At 40.3% G+C, this 23,481-nt stretch overlaps 1 protein-coding gene across 14 annotated transcripts; it reads right to left on the bottom strand.

Moving 5' to 3' along the window:
* Nucleotides 1-11: 11 nt before the first annotated feature.
* Nucleotides 12-23,358, bottom strand: Brd8 (bromodomain containing 8). Of its 14 annotated transcripts, none has more exons than XR_012449052.1 (23): nt 23,217-23,357; nt 22,034-22,130; nt 15,566-15,635; nt 14,426-14,475; nt 14,100-14,222; nt 13,639-13,719; nt 13,171-13,235; nt 11,637-11,773; nt 10,886-11,104; nt 10,338-10,482; nt 8,790-8,999; nt 8,123-8,403; nt 7,199-7,654; nt 6,792-6,885; nt 6,546-6,592; nt 5,555-5,769; nt 4,786-4,878; nt 4,544-4,612; nt 3,715-3,892; nt 2,610-2,714; nt 2,113-2,157; nt 844-1,017; nt 13-464 (listed from the first exon to the last, which is right to left on the bottom strand). XR_012449052.1 is itself a non-coding variant. In XM_074076931.1 (22 exons), the coding sequence occupies exons 1-22, from the start codon at nt 23,317-23,319 to the stop codon at nt 405-407; spliced, it is 2,943 nt and encodes a 980-aa protein (XP_073933032.1). In that variant the 5' UTR covers nt 23,320-23,356; the 3' UTR covers nt 14-404. The 14 variants fall into 14 exon arrangements, 6 of the variants coding, with proteins under 6 accessions (XP_073933035.1, XP_073933036.1, XP_073933037.1 ...); XR_012449054.1 differs by lacking the exon at nt 23,217-23,357 and adding an exon at nt 23,163-23,181; XR_012449053.1 differs by lacking the exon at nt 23,217-23,357 and adding an exon at nt 22,924-23,133.
* Nucleotides 23,359-23,481: the final 123 nt, after the last annotated feature.

Below are 23,481 nucleotides of genomic sequence, written 5' to 3'. Positions count from 1 at the left end.
AAGAACACACCAAAGGCTAGAGGTTTTTTTTTCAGTTTATTGTATATGCACACACTTCACAGGTTTATTATTATTATTATTTTTTATAAAAAGTCTGTACACTTCACAAGACAGTACAACCTTGTTACAATCTGCTAGCTACAAATTAGGGCATTAACACAGGCCCATGATTTTTGCCCTAAAACAGGCAACTGTGTTACTCCAACTCTCTGAGAGAGACTTTCTCAGCTCACGGCATTTGGCCCAGATGTCTCTGCTTCTTTAACTCCTGCTTCCGTAACTGGGCTCACATCACTTCTTGGACTTTTGGCTAAGATCAAGTGTGGAACTGGGCCCATAAGCCCAAGCTCTATCTTGTTTACTTCTATTTCAGGTTCAGCTCAAAGCAGGTACTCTATGAAGCTTCACTTTTTCATCTTCATATCTGCTTCAATGGCACAACGGCGTCCCCTGGTTCCCCCATCCTACATAATAACAGAGAAAGAATGGGAGCATGAGTGAGTTGTTTAGGAGGAAAGAGACAAGATATAACAGGAATGCTGGGGATTTGGTATCTTGGGGGAGAGGAAAGAATCAGCAGAAAACTCCAAAGGGGTGAGAGGGCACTTTCTGTCTTCCCACAGAGTAGCTAAAAGAACACCTGGTAGTTTGTGAGATAAAATTTAGGACAGAGTATCTTGCTCATGCCCATCACAAAGGTCCTTGGAATTCACCTGGGGACCCACAGAATGACTATTTGTCATCCCACCCAGGCCCAAATAATGTGCAAGGGAACAGGAAGAGTAAATGAAAGGTGGGAGAATCAGAAGGGGCAGTGGATAGTGAGGTTCTTGGCTAACATACCTGTCCAGCTGTTGGTCCCTATAAGAAAGGCCTTTCCTGCAGACTGACCCTGGCACTAGTTCCCTAGCACCTCCTGACAGTTGTTTTCCATGAGATCAGGACAATCAGGCTTCTTTCCATCTGCTGCTCTCTCCCTGCAGCCCAGCTCCTTCCTCTTGTGCAACAGTTTGCTGTCTTCAATAGATAAAAGATCCTATTAACCAGCCTTGCAATATAGTCAGCCAATTGCTTGGGGATCCAGAGTCACTGTTGCAGGCCAATAAGAACGGAGATCATAGTGTTCTGTCTGTGGTACAGGCTGAGAGGCCTGTACACAAGGTGAACTAGTGAACACTTTCGCTGGGCCGGACCACTGTTACATTTCTAGTATGCAAGGATTCTAAAATTTTTAAGAGTTCATGAACCGAAGCTGCCTATGAGGCAATAGTAAGAATAAAAATAACACCTTGCATTTTTGTAACACTTTAATTTTCTTTTTTTTTTCTCCAAGCCAGTTCCATATTTATTTTATCCTCACAACATCCCTGTGAGGTAGGCTGGACAGGTACCTCATTGTTTTATTAGTTCTATCACAGAGATGAGAAAAAAAAAGACCCCAAAAGATTATCCAATGACCTTAAGATGATGTAGTTTTTTTTTAGCCTGATGCCTCTTCTATTATGCTTCAATGTTCCATAATGAACAACATAGATCCAGAGAGTCATTTAATTCATGGAGTAAAAGAATAAAAGTCTTTAGGCTAGCTCTATTAAGCTTATCTGTAATTCCATGGGCTACAACTGTATATCTTCATCATTGCTACTAAGATTTTTAGCTAGTTTTACTGAGTGTGTATCAGGCATCAGTCTTGCAACTTAATTTTAGGAGAAAAGAGAAAAACTATGTGTTAAATATCTGCCAGTATAAGGAACACTGTTTAAAAGCCAGGTAGCAGCTGCTGCTTTGTGAATTCTACTTGTAAGAAAATAACTGGTAAAAGGTGGAGTCAAGAAATGGGGAGCAGATGCATCCTAGATTTTTTACCCCAGGAAAATGTATTTCAGCCCAGTGATCTCATAAACAATAATCCTTTCTCAGCCTGCGCGCGAGCACACACACACAAAAAGACAGGAATGAAGAAGAAAGACAGTTCTTATTCAATGACCTGAATAAAAAGAATTTCAAGACACTGCCATAGTCTGCATGTTGGATTTCCCTCTACCACCCACCCCCAGCAGGAGCTGAGAACCTTTCTGGCAACACCACCCCTTGCAGCCATTCAATACTTACAAAGAGAGAGAGAAGGAAGGCAGGAGAGCCCATGGGGACACTGTCCTGTTAGAGGACAAACAAACACTGATCAGGTTCCACAGAAACTCTCAGCCAGCCACAAGCACCCCAAATCTCAAGATAGAGACACAAGCACCATACACACAAAGACAAAATTTAAAAACTCAAGAACAAGAGGAAAGAGATCCAAAAGCAATCTAGCCATTATGACTCTGAAACAGGAACTGATGGTCACCAAGTGCTGTAGCAATCTCACCAAAGGAATTAATTCACTCATTCAACTCAAAATTTCTCCCATAAAACTGGGCCTCTCAGTCATAGCATATTTCTCCAATGTTTGGATGGGATTAAACTATCACCATTCTAAGATTTATGTGTCTTTGCATCATTGGAATGTAGGAGCTTGGCAATATCAAGTAGTAATGTAAGATTCTTTGGATGCTTTAGACTTCTAGCACTGGAACACTGGCAAACAGGCTCTCTCCTATTCTCCTCACCTTCTCTGAAGCATCCTGTTTACGGGTAGAATCTCTCCCTCGAAGACTTTTAGCACTGATTCCAGACTCAGATGTTTGCATAATCAACTGCGTGGCCAAGAATTGCTGTAGGGAGAAGAAACAGGGTTGGCCATAGAGACCTGATCCAGTAGGGAAAAATTAAAACACTTTAGGCTTTGTAAATAGGACTTTGTACAATACCTTCTCCTCAAATACTTTTTGGTTTATTGAAAGTTTAGCATATGAAGTTCTAATTATAGCATAATAGGCATTCCAAAGAATCCAAAAATGCCAAATAGCTCTTACATTTTTTGCTAAATACCCAATCAAAATTTCTATCTTCTAAGAATAAGAGTAAGAATAAGAATAGATGAACTAAAGACCATTCAACAATCAAATTAACTTGGTAGACTTTGCAAAGATACACTATTTCTTTAAGATCAACATCTCAAAGGGTGCTTGGTAACACAAATATACGATGAAAGGAGACTATTTGTAATAAAAAGGAACATGAAACTCTTTTCTTGCGTGTACTTGGTGTAACTAAAAAACATAGATGCAGGTGCTGGATGTAGCTCAGTGGTAGAGCGCTTGCCTAGGGCCCTGAGTTCAAACCCCAGTACCCCAAAAGCGAACAAAAAAAGTTACAAAAAAAAAAAAAAGCCAGGCATAGTAGTGCATGCCTATAATTCCAGTTAGGTAGCAGATAGGAGGACTGTGATTCAAGGTCAGCCCAGGCAAAGTTAGCACCAGACCCTATCTGAAAAATGATCCCTATGATCCCAGCAACAAAACCAACCAACCAACCACATACCAAAAAAAAAAAAAAAAACCAACTTCCTATGTGCAGTCCTGGGTTAGATCCCTAGCATTGGAAATAAAGCGGAATTTAATTGCCCAAGAAAGGCAGAATTTCCTATCATAACTCTTTCATTAAACCAAAGAAAATCAACATGGGTTGAGCAAGAATAAAATATTATATCCTTGTATCCCTGATGCCTATTCTAAGTAAAAACCACAGTACCCTTCCTATCTTCAATATGAATCCTTCCTTTGAGTATATCTTCACTTCACCCTTGATGAAACACAAAGAACCTCAAAGTACCTGGATCTGCTCCAAGACATCTCGCTGCATCTCTACTGCCATGTGATACACGTCATGGTCTGAGCTATTATACATTACAGCATTCTGAAACATCAGCATAATGTCACGCTGAAATTCAGCTGTGCTGCGGATCAGCCCATTTTCAATGTTTTTCTTAATAGTTGACAAATCCATAGGCCTAAAAGTACAAAACAGATGTAAATGGCAGTGGAGGCAAGAAGACTCATCTAGATCTCTGAAGACAGTACCACCATACACGTATTCTCACATATACCTTCAGTCTAGCTGCCAAGACTCAAATGCCAACCCATCATCCCAAAACATCAGTTAGAGGTTGGTGGAGTGGCTCAAGGTAAAGTGCCTGCCCAGCAAACATGAGCCTCTGAGTTCAAACCCCAATATCACACATACACACACCCCCAAAAAAAGTAAAAAAAGTAAAAATTTACTGAAGTGTCTAGTGGAATGGCTCAAGTAGTAAGAGCACCTACCTGGCAAGCATGAGGCCCTGATTTCAAACCCCAATCTGCTCCCCCACCAAAAAAAGTAGCCAGGTGGAGATGGACTGCATCTATAATCCTAGCTACTCAATAGGCAGAGATCACTAGGATCGCAGTTCAAAGCCAGCCAGGGCAAATAGTTCATAAAACCCTATCTTGAAAAAAACCTATCACAAAAAGGGCTGGTGGAGTGGCTTAAGGTGTAGACCATGAGTTCAAGGCTCAGTACCCTGATAAATAAATAAATGAATAAATAAATAAATAATCCACTGACGTCTACACAATTTACAATTCATTCAAGTCAGTATATTGGATGGACAATGGCTTACCTCTGTACAATACTGTGGTAGCCAGGTGCTATGTCATCTGTAACAGGCTGCAGGAAGACATTGGCATACCTGTCCAAAAAGAATAAGGTACAATTACTGACTTACTCTCCTGAAGCACAAGGGAGGGAATTAACTCTATTATAGCTGAAGATATTAAAAGCTAACATCAGCAATCCCATAGGCTTTTTTCTAAACCAAGAATGAGGAGAAAATAAACATACTTATTGTTAAGGTCCACTCACCTATGATTAGCTGCAGCTCTCCATACAAGCATTATGGCTTTCTTCCAGATTTTCTGGGCTTGAATAGCTTCTTGATCTTCACTACAGACAGAGCTGAAATAGAGATATGGGATTCTACTAAGCACAGGTTTACTCTCTTTTTGTTTTTTTTTGGTGGCACTATTGTTTGAACTCAGGGCTTCATGCTTGCAAAGTAGGCACTCTACAGCTTGAGCCATGCCTCAAGTCCCTTTTGCTCTGGTTATTTTGGAGATGTGGTCTCACAAACTATTTGACTGGGCTAGACTCGAACCATGATCCTCCCAATCTCAGCCTTCCAAATATCTAGGATTACAGACATGTGCCACTGGTGCCCAGCTTCTAATTACTTCTTTTTTGTGTGAATCTGGGGTTTGAACTCAGGGTCTACACCTTGAGCTACTCCACCAGCCCTTTTTTGTGAAGTATTTTTTCGAGATAGTGTCTCACGAACTATTTGCCCAGGTTGGCTTCAAACAGCAATCCTCCTGATCTCCGTTTCCTGAGTAGCTAGGATTATAGATGAGAGCCACCAGCGCCCGGCTATGTCAATGGTCTTTCTTGACATTAATCCAGAATACAAATATGGGACTGTTCTCCGCTCATTTCATCTTCCTTTAGATTTTCTTGCCCGGCTCTAATTACTTCATGTCAACTATTCTAGGCCAAGAAAAGTAAGATGAGGCATTAAAGATCCTCTCCTACTTTTCACCTTCATTTCGTTGCCTCAAGGAAAGAATCTGATACTCACAACTGAGAAGAAGCCGGGCTGCTGGGGATGGAGTCTGCCAGTGTATGTGACTGTAGCGTAGCATTGTGTATGCTAAAACCATCATCACTCTCGCTCACAGGGGGTTCATTATCCATTTCTGACAAATAGCCTTCTCCTTGATCTTCTTCCTTAGGTTCCTCTAGGCTGGCCGCTTCACTGACTCCATCTTCTTCCTCATCCTCACCTGGGGCATCCTTAGACATAGTGTGCTACAGTCAACAAATGTCTGAAAAGCTATCCAGCAAAGCATCATTAAACATGATCTGTCTATTGGGTTAAATCAGTTGTAGACGTGGCCTCACACTGTTTCTTGGCTGAGCCCCCTATCACTTATACTACCCTCTACTTACAGACACTAACTAAATAAGGTAAAGTAATTTAGAACCTGGACAAAGAATAAAGCCCAGGACCTTTTTTTTTTTTTTTTCAAAAGGAAGGAGGAAAAAAAAAAAAAAAAAAAAAAAGCTACTTACTTAATACTAAGCTAAGAGGCGTTCCTTCTTTCCCCTTGCTCTTGAGAGGAACTCTGACCCTGGATACAAAGTTACCAAAAATAGTTTTATTTCACATCTCATCTGATGGAGCAAGCTCACACCGCATTACTTTAAGTCTCTGTTACTATTGCTTTAGTAATTCTAAAAAGAAAACTTTGGATGATTCTCTTTGGATAGTCTAATATTTCCTATAAGCTCTCCCTGGCATCTCTATTCACTCCAAATAATCCTAGGTATAAACCTTCTTCATGCATTATATGCATAAGAAGGATGATGTGATCTATACAAACCCTTTCAAATGGATTTGAAATGCTCCCACTATGCCAGACTGTCCACTGCAGCTTTCCCCCATGCAACTCCTTACCAGACTCATTTCAGAGAATAAAAAAAGTGAGTTTACTAAAATCCATTACAAAGGTAGCGCTATGGGGAAATCTAATCACATGGCAAGAGGAATAAAGAAAAGTCTGAAATACCTTTATCTGGCTTCCAAAAATAGTCCCTGATTCTTCTTTCAATGAGTCTGCAGAGGAGAGAAAGACTACCTGAAGATTTTTCCATCTTAGCCTTCCCCTTCTTATGGACCACAATCTCCTGCAGCTTTCCTTTCCATGCTGACCTGTTCTACCTTCTCTACTTGCCCACAACCCACAATCCCTCAGAAGCCAAAGCAAGTAATTTTAAGTTAGTTACAGAATATACATTTAATGTCCATTATTTACCTGACATTTCAAATTTGTGCTGAGTCTCTGCCTCTAAAGGGTCTTCAATAGGATTTGAGCCATGTGATGGAGACAACATACTTTCAGGGGATGTCTGAAGACCAAAAAAGAACTATCCTAAGTATGGGTAAATTGCTATAACACACAGTTTTATTCTTCAGTGACAAAACAGAAGAATGAAAAAAAATAAGACTATAGAAGAAATCCTAAGTCCTACACATGTAATATGATTCTAATGGTCACCCTAACAGGAAAAGAATAGTATATATAATACTGATCACAACCTGTGGTTTTTGGATACTTGAAACATTTAAGGACTCAGGAATGCCAGCAAAATCAAAAGCCTAAGCTGTCACTTCTTACCTAAATTATAACCCTCCATCCTTCCCAGTCCCTGATCTTAATACCTCCGTCTTCACAGCTGTAAGTGGCATCTCATCATGACCTTTCACATTGGAACAGTCTGCTTCAGAAATCTCTCCAGTTGCAGCACTTCTGGGTTCTTCATCTAAGTCTTGACTCCTGAGTTCCGGTGGCTCCATACTTGTGGCTGAACCAATTGCAGCTACTATTTCGGCCCCTGAAATGCCTGGCTCTGGTTCTGCAGGTTCCACCTTGATCTCAACACCCGACTCCCTGATGTCTACCAGTTCATGGATCCCTTTGTTTTCTGTTTCCTCAAAGTCCAGCCTCTCTTGCTTGACTGTCATCTCTGGTGCAGGAATAGGTACTGGCTTGTCTCGTTCCTGCTGAATTGGGTGCTCCCAGGGGCCAGGCAAGGACTGGGGATCATCATTCTCTTCACAGAAAGACAGTGCTGCTTCCACAGCTGCCACATCTAGCACTTCTGGGTGATCATCTACCTGTCACATAATATAAAGACTGTTGAGGTCACAGAAAAAAGTCCACACCCCTCAGTCTTGTTAACACTGAATGAAATGGCATCAACTTATTTCTTCATCTTTATCATGTAGTAGAAGCAACCAATGGATAGGCACCTGTCCTATACAAACCAGAAATAGGGACAGCTAGGGCGGTAACTAGTATGAAAGTTCTAAAGGGTTCTCAGACTACAGATGGAGATGGGTAGAAACAGGGAGTTGTTTAAGTAAGTCTCTTTTTCTTTTTTTCTCTGCTTTTCTTTCTTTCTTTTTTTTTTTTTGCAGTACTGAAGTTTGAAATCAGGGCTTCATGCTTGCTAGGCAGGTACTCTACCACATGAGACATGCCTCTCCTGCCCAGTAATTTTTACTATAAAAAGCAAAGAGAGGAAGAAGAGAGATGCCTATTAGGAATCATGAGACTCTTTGGGCGTTTTGCTGAATAGTTACCTTGTCCTCAATGATGGCAATGATGTCTCCAACCGTCTCAAAATCTAACTCTTCACCTGTGTAAGACACAGCAATATCCATCTTCTCAGCCAGGTCTAAATCTTCCTTTCCATCTATGCTTGGAGCCTTTGATCCACCAGGAGCCTCTGCTACCCCTGATCGGAAACACTCTTCTTTGATAGAATTAATGATCATGGAGATTTCACTGCTATCCATGGAAACAGTCACAGTATGTGGGTCCCCCACAGCCTCCATGGGAGCACAGGTGTCAGGCTGACTCACTGAAAAGGAAAAGAAATATATCTCAGAAGCTTTTTGAATATTAAGTGACCACCCAGAGATCATACCAGAACTATAGACAAATCCAAGTGTCTGCACACTTATGGTCAGAAACTTACATCTATCTATGCTTTCTTCTCTCCTATTTTATGTAGAAGTATGGTGAAACACATTCTCAAGTCTGCTTATATTCTCCCACCCCAGCACACAAATACCCACCCATCTCTTCTCACATCCTTGTTTTTCTAAGGATAAAGATTGTACATGTCTATGGAGAACAAAACAGAAGCATTTGAGTTGGAGCTAATGCTTTTGGGTCATCTTTCACTGAAACTCAAAATGAAATTTTGGTTCTAGTGGCTGCTCAGGGCGCGGGTCAGGGACGCACCTGGAGCTACACTTTCAGGAGTGGAGACAGCCGGAGCAGAGGATGGTGCTGGCAGCGCAGGCATCATGACAATGGTAGCCTGGGACACAGACTCTACAGGGGGTGGCACAAGTTTAACTGGAGGCTCACTGGCAACAGTAGTGAAGGAAGCAAGAGGTGTGGTGAACTGTGTAGGACCAGCTTCTAAAAGCCGGGAAAGAGTGGGTGCACCTAACAGACAAAGAGGTACACAAAACAAGGTAAGAAGAAAGCACATGAATAAGAAGGAATAGCCACTTTACGACTTAACTAAGAAATTTTTTATGGTCTCAAAGGATGAAAGCAATTCCTGACTCCTGTGTTGAATAAGCTCATCATCTATACCCTTACTTTCTCTGACCTCACCTAAGATCTTCCTCCAAGTTAGGAATGAACCAAAGAACCAAAATGTGTATATATAAATTGACAACGGGCACTGGTGGCTCATGCCTATAATCTTAGGTACTTGGGACAGATACTGGAAGGATCGCAGTTCAAGGCCAGCCCAAATAGTCTGCAAGACCCCATCTCCAAAGAGCAAAATGGACTGGAGGTGTGGTTTAAGAGATAGAACACCTGCTTTGCAAGCACAAGGCCCTGAGTTCAAACCCCAGTCCCACCAAAACAAACAAAAAAAATCAATGATAATTTTTTTCTCAGAGGAAAATTAAACAGTCACTAATTACAAAGTTTAAAAAAACCTGGTCTGACACTTTGGAGGATGAGCCAGGAGAACTGCAAGTTTAAGGCCAGCCTGGGCTACATACTGAGTTTTAAGCCAGGCTGAACTATATAGTAAGGCCCTGTCTCAAAAACTGAAAAGCAAAAAACCAAATGACGAAAAAACGAATGTGGGCTGAGTGGATGACTTAGTGGTAGAGTGCCTGCCTAGCAAACTCAAGGCCCTAAATATAAACACCAGTACCACTAAAACAACAACAAAAAACCCACCAGCATCTCTACTGAGATTCAGTATAGTGCAATCATACAAGTTCAACACCATTCAAATACCAGTACCTAATGCTTATATAGTACTTTATAAATCTTTTTTTTTTTTGCTTTACATTTTCTACATCATTTAATTCTCACCACATCCCTATGTGGCATATATATCTGAATTAATACAATAGGAAACTGAATCTCAATAGGCAAGTTACTTATCCAGATCTCAAAAACCTTTGTGTGTTGGAAGGCCTGAGATTTAAGCCCAGTTCTCTGGTTCCAAATCTCTTCCCCCTATTTTATAATCTCAGGTATCTCTAGCATCTTCTACATTTTTGAAGCCACAGAAAAGTAGCTTCATTACTAATTTTACTGTTCTAATCAAAATCTACACTATCAGGGCTATCAATATTTTGAAGACAAAATAAATCAGTAATCTCAAGCACTATGTTGCTTAACAGGCAAAGCAGCTCCAAAACAAAGTCAGAAAAATTGGACTTTAAATCTAAGATTAACATTTCCTTAGTAACAAACACTGAAACCCAGTGCAACATCTCTGACATAGATAAAGGCAGAGTGGTATCTTACCTGAGGCAGCAGGAGAGGCTGCAACAGTATTGGGTGTTTGCTGTATTTCCCCACCATGTATCATGGGAAGGACCCCGCCTACCTCCAGAAGGACACCCGTATTGTTCAGGTGGCTAGAAGCCACAGCCATTTCACTCTCATTGACCTACCGGGGAAGAATAAAGGTGAAGGCTACACTCAAGCTTTTTTTTCACTATCACTTCCCAAAAAAAGCACCAGCAGTCAATCAAACTTCTTCAAACTAAAACTTACTATCCACGGAGAATAATTCAAGACCCAGGGGAAATCTCTGTAACTTTAATGTTCAAAACTTATTTGACAAGAGTTCTCTGGGAAAGAAAACCAAAATAATTGTGGTTCAGATACCTCAGGACCCAAAGATACTATCAACTTACTGTATTATTATTATTTTTTTTTTAAATTAACATTTAACTAGAACATCTCTTCCTCTGTTGAACTTTGTTTCCAAGTCACACTTTAGGTCCCAGGCACTCCCTTCCAAGTACTAAATCACCACAGCTCTCAAACACCCACAGAAGTCTCCATACCAGTCTGGGGCTAGTAGGCAGGAGGCTGCCCTTCTTCAAGAGCTCTGACAGCAGAGGGGAGGGGGGTGGAGTTGCTTTCTGTCCAAGCATCTTTTTCTGGGGTGAATCATCTGTTACTGGGGTCATGGGGGCTTCTAAGGGTGCAGAGCCTGGAGGAAGGGTGTCAGGAATCCCAGGAAACGAGGTGACTGGGGTACTCGGCAAAGTCCCAGGGGTTACCTAAGAGACAACAGAGAACCTTTATCTGACTTCTTAAACTATGGAAGGTTCCCTAATAATCTGGATGGGTTAGTGTGTCTAACTACTATTTTATTAGTCCTGAGTGGAAATGCCCAGATACTCTCTACTGCTCCTACCATGTTTTTCTTCCCCGAAATATTTTCTCTTCCACACACACTATCCTATAGTAACCAAACCATTCCAGACCATCTGCCATTTACAAACTCTTTACCCACTACCACTATTATATTTACAAAGAAACTGTCCCTTACTTCAGCAGGTATTTTGTAAGGCTAGTATATTTAGGTAGTAATTCTTGAACAGTCTTTTTACCTATCTCTCAAAATGTCAAAAGTCTCAATGCTTTTAGGTCCATCCTTGTCTTAAGAGCACAGTACATATAACTTGAGTTCTTAGCATTCACACCAAAAGAAGTTGCCTTTAGGCAAAAAAAAGGTTTCCTCATCACTCAGCTCTCTGCTGGCTTATTGACCCTTTGGAGATCAATTTCAATGGATAGAAATATACTCACCCCAGAGGTTCCCTCTTCCATAGTGGTTGGAGTCAAGTCCCCAAGTGGATAATCACCTCCTGGGGAGGCAGAATCTATAGGAGAGCGGACCATCACAGTGGGTAACCTCCGAGGGGGTGTTTTTACTGCTTGACGAGCTAAAACATAAAAGAGAACACAGTCTAAATCTTCAAGATTAGGTAAGTGAAACCAGACACTACTCTGCTGTTTTACAATAAAAGACAAGAAAAAATGTTGCATTACTAAAGCAGCATTGTAAGTCTGGATTAGAAAGCCTTTTCTCCCCCTTTTGGTGATATGGGGGTTTGAACTCAGGGCCTCACACTTGCTTGGCAGGCGCTCTATTACTTGGGCCACACCTCCAGCCCTAGAAAGCTTTCTTAAACACTTCTGAAGATGGATAATTTCTTAGCCTAATTTTTCTTAAGGGCAATTCTCACAACAAGCAAACTATATATCCATCCTAAAGGTCACTGGAATAGGAAAGCAGCTTACATACTCCTCACTATTTTCTTTAGCAACTTAAGATTCTGATTTTAAAAAGAGAGAAAGACCTTGTTGGTTCACATACTCTTAAGAGTTGCAAAGGCTTAAATTTCTTCCCCATCAAATGAGTGTTCTATTCTCTATCTTTTCATAGACCTTTGGCTTCTAAAACCTTAATTATGCTCAATGTCGTATTATCAACTTTTGTGTCCTAAAAGTAAATTCGAGGTCCAGTGAGATCTCAGCAGAGCTCATTTTCTAAGAGTTTCTTCCTTGACATTAAGGGATGTCTTTATTCTGGTAGGAAAAAAGAGGACAGGAGCAAGAGTTCTTTGTTTCAGTACTGAGGACAGAACCCAGAGCCTCATGCAAACTAGGCAAGTGCTCTACCACTGAGCTACTTCTGCAGGAGTCTTATTTGGAGATGCCTGTGCATATGCACATAATAAATTTGTATGCCTTTTCTCCTACTATTTTATCAGTGTGCTGGAGGGACACAAATTATTGAAACTTCAGAGTAGAAGGAAAGTTTTAACTCCCCTACAGTTAAGCCAGCCAGGAGACCAAAACATTCTGATTGTTCCAGAGTCTACAACTGGGGGAACACGGCACAAACATGAGGTTACTTGGAAAGGGAGAAAACTCTGACCAAGTATAGCTTTCTGGTAACTTTGAAATCATACTAGTAGACTAGAATGCCTCTTAATAAAAGCCTGTTTGCTTACATCACCTACAGGTCTAACTTTGATGGAAGCCTACCTAAAACACCACCTCCTGAAATGATACAAATCTGTTTAACTGAACTGATCTGTTCTCCGGACTAAAAAGACTGATTTGATAAAATATGAGACATAAGCAAGATCCCGTGTTCAATCCTCAGCACCGAATTTTTTTGTTGTTGTTTTTTTAAAAAAAGGAAGTAGGATGTGAAAAAAAAGACATCACAAAAATTTGAACTATTTTACAAAACCATCTTCAACTATCATTAACATGTAGTACTATATAAGTGATTGCTAAAGAGAAGTACTTGGCACTAGGTTTGGCTTGCCTTGATATGCAGCATCTGTAGCCTTCCTCTTTACTTCAGCCTCCTCTTCCTCTAATTTCTTTTTCCTAAAGAGGGAATTAAGGATTAGATGCTAGTCAGCTATACCTTCCCTCCATAGTACACAGCGCCTTGATGCAGAAAATTTTTGCCAGACCAGTCCTTTCAGGAAGAAAGGCCAAAGCAGGAATTACAATCAGCAAACCTGGGAATTGGGGTGAACTAGCTCCCATGTCTTTGCCCAGGCTAAACAGAGGCAGTGTAAAGTTAGAATTAAGTTATGTATTAATATCAAAATGTCTTACCACATTACCTTCTAGGCCTTACTCCCTCCTCCCAGCCACCAGGCCCCTCTGCACTTTTTCCTTCCCAGAATCTATCTCAAGTTTAAAGGGATGGCAGACAGAGGAAATAAGCCAGATTGAGGGGAAAAGAGATAAAAAGAGAGAACAGAGCACAGATGGAACCCACATTGCAATATCATTGCAAAGTTCATCCAGTCTGCTGTCCATGTGTCCAGCTTGAATTAGTTCTGCATCTCTTTTCAGCCGTCTATAGAAAGAAAAAGAGATAGAGAAATGAGAGTTTTCTTTTCTTTTCTTTTTCTTTCTTTCTTTCTTTCTTTCTTTGAGACAAGATCTTGCTATGGTGCCCAGGCTGGCCTGAACTAGGGTTTGATCTCAGGGCCTCATGCTTGCTAGGTAGGTGTCCTACCACTTAAGCCACACCCCTGGTCTTAATACGCTATTTAAAAAATTCTAATGGGTACCAGAATTCATGCTGGTGGAGTAGCTCAAGTGGTAAAGTGCCTGCCTAGCAAGCATGAGGTCCTGAGTTCAAACCCCAGTTCCCCTCCCCCTTCAAAAAAAAATAAAACAGAATTCAGCCACTTTTGTCATTCCCAACCATTTGATGTGCTCTCTGATAAGTACCTATATCTCTCCTGGGTTTCCTTTATCACTCTCTTTAACTCCTCAACTCTTTCAGCAGTCAGTTTCCGAACAATAACATCTTCAACAGTTTCTACCACTTCTCCTTTCTCACCCCGTTTCCGTCTGTAGGGAAAACAAACCAAAACAAACAAACACATTTTAATAAGAGAACATTTGTTCCTGCCCCCATTTGCTTTCTATGAGCCTTCTCTACCACTTAATCAAAGAAAATTATTGCTATAGCTTTACCACTCAGTAACATAAGCAGATGTAAAAACAGATTTCCATTGGTTTGTATTTATTGAAGTACCTGGCTTTATACTCACTTTGGGGTTTCAGTGGTCTCTAGGAGCTCTGAGTATTGAGAAGCACAATGCTATGGGAAAAAAGTGAAAATGTGATGAGCAAGCCTGAAAAGAATTTTAAAAGAGGAAGATTTAGTGAACAGAGCTATGTTCAAGATATGGTTGGTTTATAGGACAGCAAATTACTTTGTAAGCAAATCAGTTCAAAATAATACCAGGACACAAAAAAAGTCTTCTGGACTAAAGTTTGTATATTTGGGGAAAGTCAGCTGAATAACAAATATATTTACAACTAATATCTACTGAGTAGTTACCATGCAAGGCACGAGCTAAATGTTTAACATGTATTAACTAACTACAACAATCCTGAAGCAATTCTTTATTTTTGGTGGTACTAGGGTTTGAACTCAGGACCTCACACTTGCAAGGCAGGCTGGTACGCTATCACTTAGCCATTCCACAAGCCCCCTGAAGCAATTCTTATTTCTATTTATAAATGAGAAAACTGAGGATCATGGTCCAATGTTTTTAGGAAGAGTCATATAGAACCCAGATTTGTGTAATTCCCAAGCCTGGGCCTTTAACTATTATACCACACTGAGAAAAAGAGTTTATAAACTGTAAGTGTGCTGGCCGGTGGCTCATACCTGTAATCCTAGCTACTCAGGAGGCAGAGATCAGGACTGAGGATCAAAGCCAGTCCAGCAAATAGTTCGAGAGATCCTATTTTGACAATACCCAACATGAAACAGGACTATCGAAGTGGTTCAAGTGGTAGAGCACCTGCTTATCTAGCATGAGGCCCTGAGTTCAAACCCCAGTACCACCAAAAAAAAATAAAAATAAATAAATGAATAAACTGGGCCTGGTGGTATATGCCTATAATTTCAGCACTCAGGAGACTAAGGTAGGAGAATTTCAAGTTCAAGGCCAGTCTGAGCTATAATAGTGACACCGTCTTACAAAAAAGGAACAAGGAAAAAGAAAAAAGTTTGCAACACTGAGTATAAATAGATAACAATAGCAAATAGTGATAAAAGGAAAAATGCATTTCCAACTATTCTACCACTTCATAGTATAAAAGTCTTATAATTACAAGGCAGAGCTTGGGAAAGAACTGACTTCATATCACAATGACTATAAAAGAACTTGGTAACTTACTTTTTGAGAGAACCAATCTGGAGGACGGCCAGGTTCTGCAAAGGGCTTGATCGCTCTGCTAACTGATACCCTACAAAATGAGAAAAACCTTATACACCAAACAGAAAAAGAGGGGCAAAGAATGCTGAGAGTCCAAGGTTTGTAGGTTAAACATCAGGATAAAAAAACTTGAGCTGGGTGCCGGTATCAAACCTGTTATCCTAGCTACTCAGGAAGCAGTGATCAGGAGGGTCTTGGTTTGAAGCCAGCCAAGGCAAATAGTTTATAAAACCATATCTCAAAAAAACCCTTCACAGAAAAGGGCTGGTGTAGGCCCTGAGTTCAAGCCTCAGTATGGCAAAAACAAAACAAAACAGAACAAAACACCTGCCATTGGGAAATATTCTGGAATAACTTTCTGTTACTATGGCTTATTTATTTATTTATTTATATATTTGTTTTACAGTGCTGGGGATCAAACCCAAAGGCTCACACATGCTAGGCAAGTGCTCTACCACTGAGTAACACCTCCCCACCCCCAAATATCTGACTATAGAAAATGACACAACTATTCAAAAGCCATTTAGAGAGTCACTGCTAGCTGAACGTGGGGGTACATGCCTGTAATCTCAACAACTCAGAAACAAGGCAGGAGGATTGTGAGTTTGAGAGCCTGAGCAACATAGCAAGTCCCTCCCCACTCACCATCACCAAAAAAAAAAAAAAAAGTTATTGTTAAACAGTTCTCCTGGATGATGAAGTCACTGACTGAAGTGAAACTAGTTCACTTGGAAAAATATTTCTATGTCAATTTTGCTCTGGTTTGGTTCTTTTAAAATTAAAAGACCTGCCTTGGGCTGGGGGTGTAGGTCAGTAGTAGAGTACTTGCCTAGCATGCTCAAGAACCTGGGTTCAATCTTTACCACTGCAAAAAGAAGGGAAAAAAATGTAGATATAAAAACAAAGAGGCAAAAATGAAAATAGAAGTGAGATCGAGGAAAAGGGCCTACAACTGTGTCTGTTTAAGAACAAAGAACAATTGGGTAGGAATTTAGGGTTCAAGTGGTGAAGCACCAATCTAGCAAGTAAGATCCTGAGTTCAACCACAGTACCTCCAAAAAAATAAAGGTTGGAGGCATGGCTTAAGAGATAGAATGCTGCTGGGCACCAGTGGCTCTCACTTGTAATCCTAGCTACTCAGGAGGCAGAGATCACAAGGATCACAGTTGAGGCCAGTCAGGGCAAAATAGTTCTCAAGACCCTATCTTAAAAATACCCAACAAAAATAAGGACTGGTGGAGTGGCTCAAGTGGTAGAGTACCTATCTAACAAGCATGAGGCCTTGAGTTCAAACCTCATTACGGAAAAAAAAAAAATCAAAATTAGTAATTATCAAATTGTTAAATATTAAGATTAAATCCAGGTACTGAGTACATGAGTACTATATATTTATTGTTTTCAACACCTTACTGTGGGGATAAAACACTTCAGAATCTTTTTATTTTGATGGGATTGGGGTTTGAACTCACAACTTTGCACCTGCAAAGCAGGAGCTCTGTCACTTGAGCCATACCTCCAGTCCATTTTTTTTTTTTTTTGGAGATAGGGTCTTGCAAACTATTCGCCTGGTCTGGCTTTGAACTGTGATTCTCCCAGTCTCAGTCTTCCAAGTAGCCAAGATTTATAGGCATAAACCACTGGTGCCCAGCTACTTCATAATCTTAAAAAGAAAAAAGGTTTTATTATTTTTCTTTTTTGGCAGTGTTGGGGTTTGAACTCAGGGCTTCATACTAGGCACTCTACCACCTGAGCCATGCCTCAGCCCCTTTTGCACTGGTTATTTTGGGATAGGTCATGTTTTTTGCCCAGGGCCAACACAGACCATAATCTTCCTGAAGTAGCTGGGATGACAGGTGCATACTAGCACACTCAGCTTTTTCTGTTAAGACAGTCTTGAGAATTTCTGCACAAGCTGGCCTGGACTGCAATCCTCCTTATCCTCTGTCTCTGGATCAGTTAGGATTTACAGGTGTGTGTCACTGGAGCCCAGCTGTATTTATTTATTTTTGTGGAGCTGGGGTACCTCAACAAACAACATGTAGGGAATTATTATCTAAGTGGTTTCCCATCTAAGTGACAAAAGACTTGTAATCTAGCAAGAGGAGGAACAGAACTACACTATTATTTATTTTTCTTTTGCAGTCCCGGGGCCTGAACTCAGGGTCTTCAACTTGAGCCACTCTACCAGCCCCATTTTTGTAAAGGGTTTTTTGAGATAGAGTCTCTCGAACTATTTGCCCAGGCTGACTTCAAACTGCAATCCTCCTGACCTTCTGCCTCCTGAGTAGGTAGGATTACAGGTGTGAGCCACTGGCACCTGGCTATTTATTTATTTTTGTAGTACAAATAATAGCAAAGTTTATCAATAAAGAAATTTAGTATAACAGGATAAAGTGAGAAGAAGTGGAAAAAAAGGGAGAAACATTTCCTGCTCCTCATGCAGGAAGTGGGAATGGAGACTCCACACCATTTCTTTTTATTTTATTTTATTCACATGTGGATTTCTTTTTTAAATGATCAGGTTTTAATTGGAGTAATTTCCATTCTATAAGAAGGAGAAGCCAAGTGACACTCCCTGTGGGTTACACCTGTAATCCTAGCTATTTGGGAGACCCATCAGGAAGATTATGGTTCCAGGTCAGCTGAGCAAAACCAGACCCATCTCCCAAAGAAAAAAAAAGAGCAGAATGGACTGGAGATGTGGCTCAAGTGGTCAAAGGCCTGCTTTGCTTTGCAAATACATAACCTTGAGTTCAAACCCCCAATCCCACCAGAAAAAAAAAGAAAGAAAGAAATGGTGGTCTGGGGATGTAGCTCAGTTGAGAGTATGTGAAGGGCCCTGGGTTCAATCCCCAGCATGACAAAAAAAAATACAGCAACATTTCTTACTCTCCTTCTTCCTTCTGTTTAATGAAATAAGGTTGTGATAGTTGAAGCTCAAGCAGCCATTACTACAAGGTAATCTTCAAAAGACAAACTAAAGGTGCTGAGAAAGGTAGAACAGACTGAGAAAAGCCTGACTATTATCACTACGAAGCTGCTCTACCAGCTATAAACAACTTCTTAGGCTTCCTTAGATGACAGAGAAATAAATTTACTCTTGACATATTTTTTTGTTGTTTTTCTTTTGTATAGTACTCATGCATTACTTAAAAAATTAGATTTAAAAAGTAAAAAAATGACAGAAGGTAGGATTATAATCAGTAGAGTATAAAAATCTGTCAATTTGGTGAGAGTTAAATTCAAAACAGATTATGCAAAAGGGTATAGGGGCCGATATAAAGAAAGGTAAGATGATGATAGCTCTGGACTATGCCCAACACCACAGAGCATGAAACCAGACCTACTCTGCATGGACTTGTCTGGCAAGTAGTACAGGATTCCCTTCTTATATAGTAAGGTAATAAAAAGAACACTCTCTTGGGGAGATGACATTCTGATGGAGCAATTAGATTCCTCCAAGAAATGTATTTCTGGTCTTAAATTTTTTTTTTTTCCCAGAATTAAGAAAGACATACGTGAAAGTCTAACTTAAAAAAAACAAAAACAGGGTGTGGCTCAAGTGATAGCATGCCTATCTAACAAGCTTGAAATCCCCAAGTTCAAACCCCCATACTGCAAAAAGAAAAAAAAAGTAAATGGTGTACAACTATCTACTTTAACTTTAGTCTCTCAACTTACTACAGGGAAAGGAGCAATATATCATAACTCTATTGCATACAATTGGACTTTATCAATGAGAGCTCAAATTGGCTTATGGTTAATATGATATTTTGTTTTAATAATTCACTAGATAATAATTCATTGCTCAGTTTGTGTCATTTGCCAGGAATTTATTTCGAAATGATGTTTAGGAGCTTGGGGGCGGGTGTGGTATAGCTTAGTGACAGAGCACTTATGAGAGGTTCAATCACAAGCACCCAGGAGGGAAAAAGAGAAAAATTAATGTTCAGTTGGATTTTCTGTTCCTTTCCTTTTCCCCTTTCCTTTCTTCCTTTTTTAAATTTTTATTTATTTTTTTGGAGGTACTGGGGCTTGAACTCGGGCCTCATACTTGCTAGGCAGGCTCTCTACCACCTGAATCACTCCACCAGCCCTTTCTTTTTTAACATGCTAGGGAGTAAACCCATGGCCTCCTATATGTTGGCAAGTACTTTACCATTGACTACATCCCAGTCCATATTAATTTTAAAAAGTAGTTATTAGAAGCTCACAACTTAAAATTTAAAAAATATTTTATTCTATTAAACAGGCTCTATAAATATATTAAAACTACTTTCAGACAAAGATGAAACACTGGATTGAATCTATACTCACTAGTCAAAGTAACTCAGCCTAAGCAAAGGCAAAGACTAAAGCAGATCCACTGAATTAAAAGACAGAGATGTCCACTTTGGCTGGAAGTATGGCTCAAGCAGTAGAACGCCCATTTATTAAGTGTGAAGACCTGAATTCAAATCCTGGACTGTCAAAAAAAAAAAGGTCTACCTTTTTTTCTTAGTCTTTCTTGCCAATCTATTTACAACTTTCTGTAATTAAAGTATTACCTAATCAAGGGTGGTGGCACACACCTGTAATCTTAGCACTCAGAAGGCTGAGGTAGAAGGATCAAAAGTTAAAGGCCAGGCCAAGTATGGTGGCTCAAGCCTGTAATCCCAGCATTTTTTAATAATTAATTTTTATTTATTTATTTTTTAATCGCTTCTTGACCTTTTGGCTAAGATCAAGTGTAGTAATTTTATTTTTTGTGGTACTGGGGATTGAACCAAGGGCCTTGTGCATACTAGGCAAACACCAAACTGCTGAGTTTACATCCCCAACAATCCTAGCTTCTGGGTAGATAGAGATCATGAGAATCTTTCAGCCCAGGCAAAAAGTTTATGAGACCCCATCAACCGATGTCTGGGTATAGTAACATGCACTTGTCATCCCAGCTATACAGGGAAGCACAACTAGGAGGATCATGGTGGAGGCTGGTTTGGACATAAACTGAGACACTATTTCAGCAAAAAGAGCTGACAGAGTGGCTCAAGTGGTAGAGTGCCTGCCTAGCAAGTTCAACCCTCAGTACCACCAAAAAAAAAAAAAAGTCTGAACTACATAGTTAGAAGCCAGCAAGGGCTACAGAGATCCTATCCCAAAATGTACATATAGGGTTGGGATGGTAGCTCAAGTGGTAGAACACTTGCCTAACATGCACAAGCTCTGGGTTCAATTCCCAGTACTACGCAAAATTTTTTTTTAATATATGTCTTTATATATACATATACAGATATATATATCTATCTGCACATATATTACCTTTTAATTAACTAAAGACATTTTAATGAGATTTATATCTGATTTCAGATATTGCTCCAAATTTCGAGTGATCTTTTAAAAAAAAAATTGTATTTATGTTTTATTTTCATCTCCCTCTTGGTGAAATTTTGAGTGATCTTGAAATAGCAAATACTTTTAGATATTATAGGTGACAAAGTACTGAAACTACTAAGGGTCTTCTGAGACAGATCTCAATATGTAGCCCAAGCTGACCTCAAACTTGAGAACCTCCTGCCTCAGTCTCCCAAATTTTGGGTTTACAGGAATATACCACTAAAATACTGGAACAATTTAAACTGCAGTGATGCCTTACCTTTGAATTATTAACTATCTTAGTCAGATTTGATTCTTTTAATTCAAAAGTATCTTTGCAAAGTTATTTGAAAAATATGGGGGCTGGTGGAGTGGCTCAAATGGTAGAGCATCTGCCTAGCAAGTATTGAGGCCCTGAGTTCAAACTCCAGCGACACCAAAAACAAAAAAAAAAGAAAAAATAAAAACAGAAGTAAATGATTTCCTAGCTATGATTCCCAAAGCATAAGTAACAAAAGAAAAACTAGTGCATCAAAATTGGGTCCTGAGCAAGGTGCTGATGGCTCTTGCCTGTAATCCTAGGTACTAAGGAGGCTATCTCCAAAAAACCCATCACAGAAAAAAAAAAAAAAAAAAAAAAAGGGCTGGTGGGGTAGCTCAAGGTGTAGACCCTGAGTACAAATCCCAGTACCGAAAACAAAGAAACAAAAAAATTGGGTCCTGAATTCAAATCCCACTACTGCCAAAAAAAACCAAATAAAGTATAAAGACAACACACAGGAGAAATATTTGCAAATCACTTAAATGATAAAATTTACAACCAGGATACATGAATAATTCTTACAATGCAGTAACAAAAAGAAATATACAACCCAAATTAAAGTGGACAATGGATTGCACACATATTTCTTCAAAGAAGATAGAGAAATGCAAATAAAAACCACAGTGAGAGCTGGAGACTGCTCAAGTGATAGAGGCCTGTCTAGAAAGCACAATGTTCAAAGTTCAAAGCACAAAGTTCAAACCTCAGTACTGCCCCCCAAAAAAAGAAAGCAGACATCCTAGATTTCTTACCAGTTTTGATCTCCACTCCTCATGACAGAAGATGCTAAACACAGCTTCTCTCGAATGGACCATGGCTCTGTGGGACCTGTACTTAGCAGCTTGTGTTCTGAAAAGAAAGGTGTAAAGACAGCCAGTGAGGTAGATTTAAGCCCCAAAGGAACAACTAAAAATCTAATTCAAAATATCTCAACTTGCTGGGACAAAGTGAGATACTATCACCATTTTTTTTAAACCATCACCAAATATTGATTTTTGCCACTACAATGAAATATACCACTGGCCATGGCATAAATTCTCTGCACAAGCATTATAGAACATTCTATTTGAATTTGAACAAATTTGAGTCATGGCTTCAAGCTCTGCTTTATTAAAAACTGGGGAATGTCATATTAGAATGAAACAATTTTTTGAAAAGTCACAGTTTTAAGAATACTTCATTCCAATTTCTTCCCTTTTTTTGGTGGTACAAGGCTTCGAGCTTACTAGGCAGGCGCTCTACCACTTGGGCCTCCAGCACTTTTTACTTTACTTTGGTGTGAAGTCTTGCCATTTATGCGCAGGCGGGCCTAGATCCCCCATCCAGCTAGGATTACAGGCATGACCACCACCGCGCCCGCTACTTCATTCCAATTTCACTGGATTCCGACCGGCAGCCCCTCCCAGCGCTCCGCCCTCTTAGCATAAACTTGTTTATTTCCCTCGGTTCCTCCCCCCAGCTGTCGGGCCTAAAAAAACATCTTCTATCCATGAGACAGAGAATAGTAGTTGAAATGCACAAAAAAGGCAATTTCCCTAGCGACAGAAAACGCCTACGGTGAAAAAACCCCAATTCATCTGCCTCACACCAGTAGTTTAGAAAATGAATGAGGCCGAGCTGCCGGCCCCTCCGCTCGGCTTACGACAGCTCTAGAGTGCCTTTATCTTTCACCCCTCAGGACACCCGACTTGCAGAGCCGCGCCGAGCTGCTTCTCTCGAACTCCTTTCTCTCCCGGGGACGTAACAGCCAACACTTGGATTTAAGTCACACACGCCGGCCTTCACGACGCCATCCACAAGCAGGTCTCTAAAGACCCTGAGCTATTAGGCAAGCCACTCTTCCCATTCCCTTCACGTATGACAACAAACGTGGCGCCTAACCTCTGTTCTACAAAGGCCGGAAAGCAACTCTAGAAAAGCCACTAAAATACTCACTGCCCGTCCCTGCCGCCATTTTGGCCCCGAAGTCTTCAACGCCAGTGAGAGACAGTCGGGTAGCGTCGAACCCCGAGAATTCTGGGAAATACAGTAGGGACATTTGTTTCGCAGTGACTCCTGGGAAATGTAGTTTTTCCCAAGACGAACCATGGACCTCAAACTCGTTACCTGTGCACTCCTGGAAAGAAGTGTTGATGAAACCTGAGGCTATCCGTAAGGCATTTAGGAAATAAATATCTAGAGTTCTCAATAAAGAGTTAAC

The sequence above is a fragment of the Castor canadensis genome, chromosome 6, assembly GCF_047511655.1.
Source record: "Castor canadensis chromosome 6, mCasCan1.hap1v2, whole genome shotgun sequence".
NCBI lineage: Eukaryota > Metazoa > Chordata > Mammalia > Rodentia > Castoridae > Castor > Castor canadensis.
Note: the sequence above shows the minus strand (reverse complement) of the source record. Positions and strands in the feature narration are given on the sequence as shown.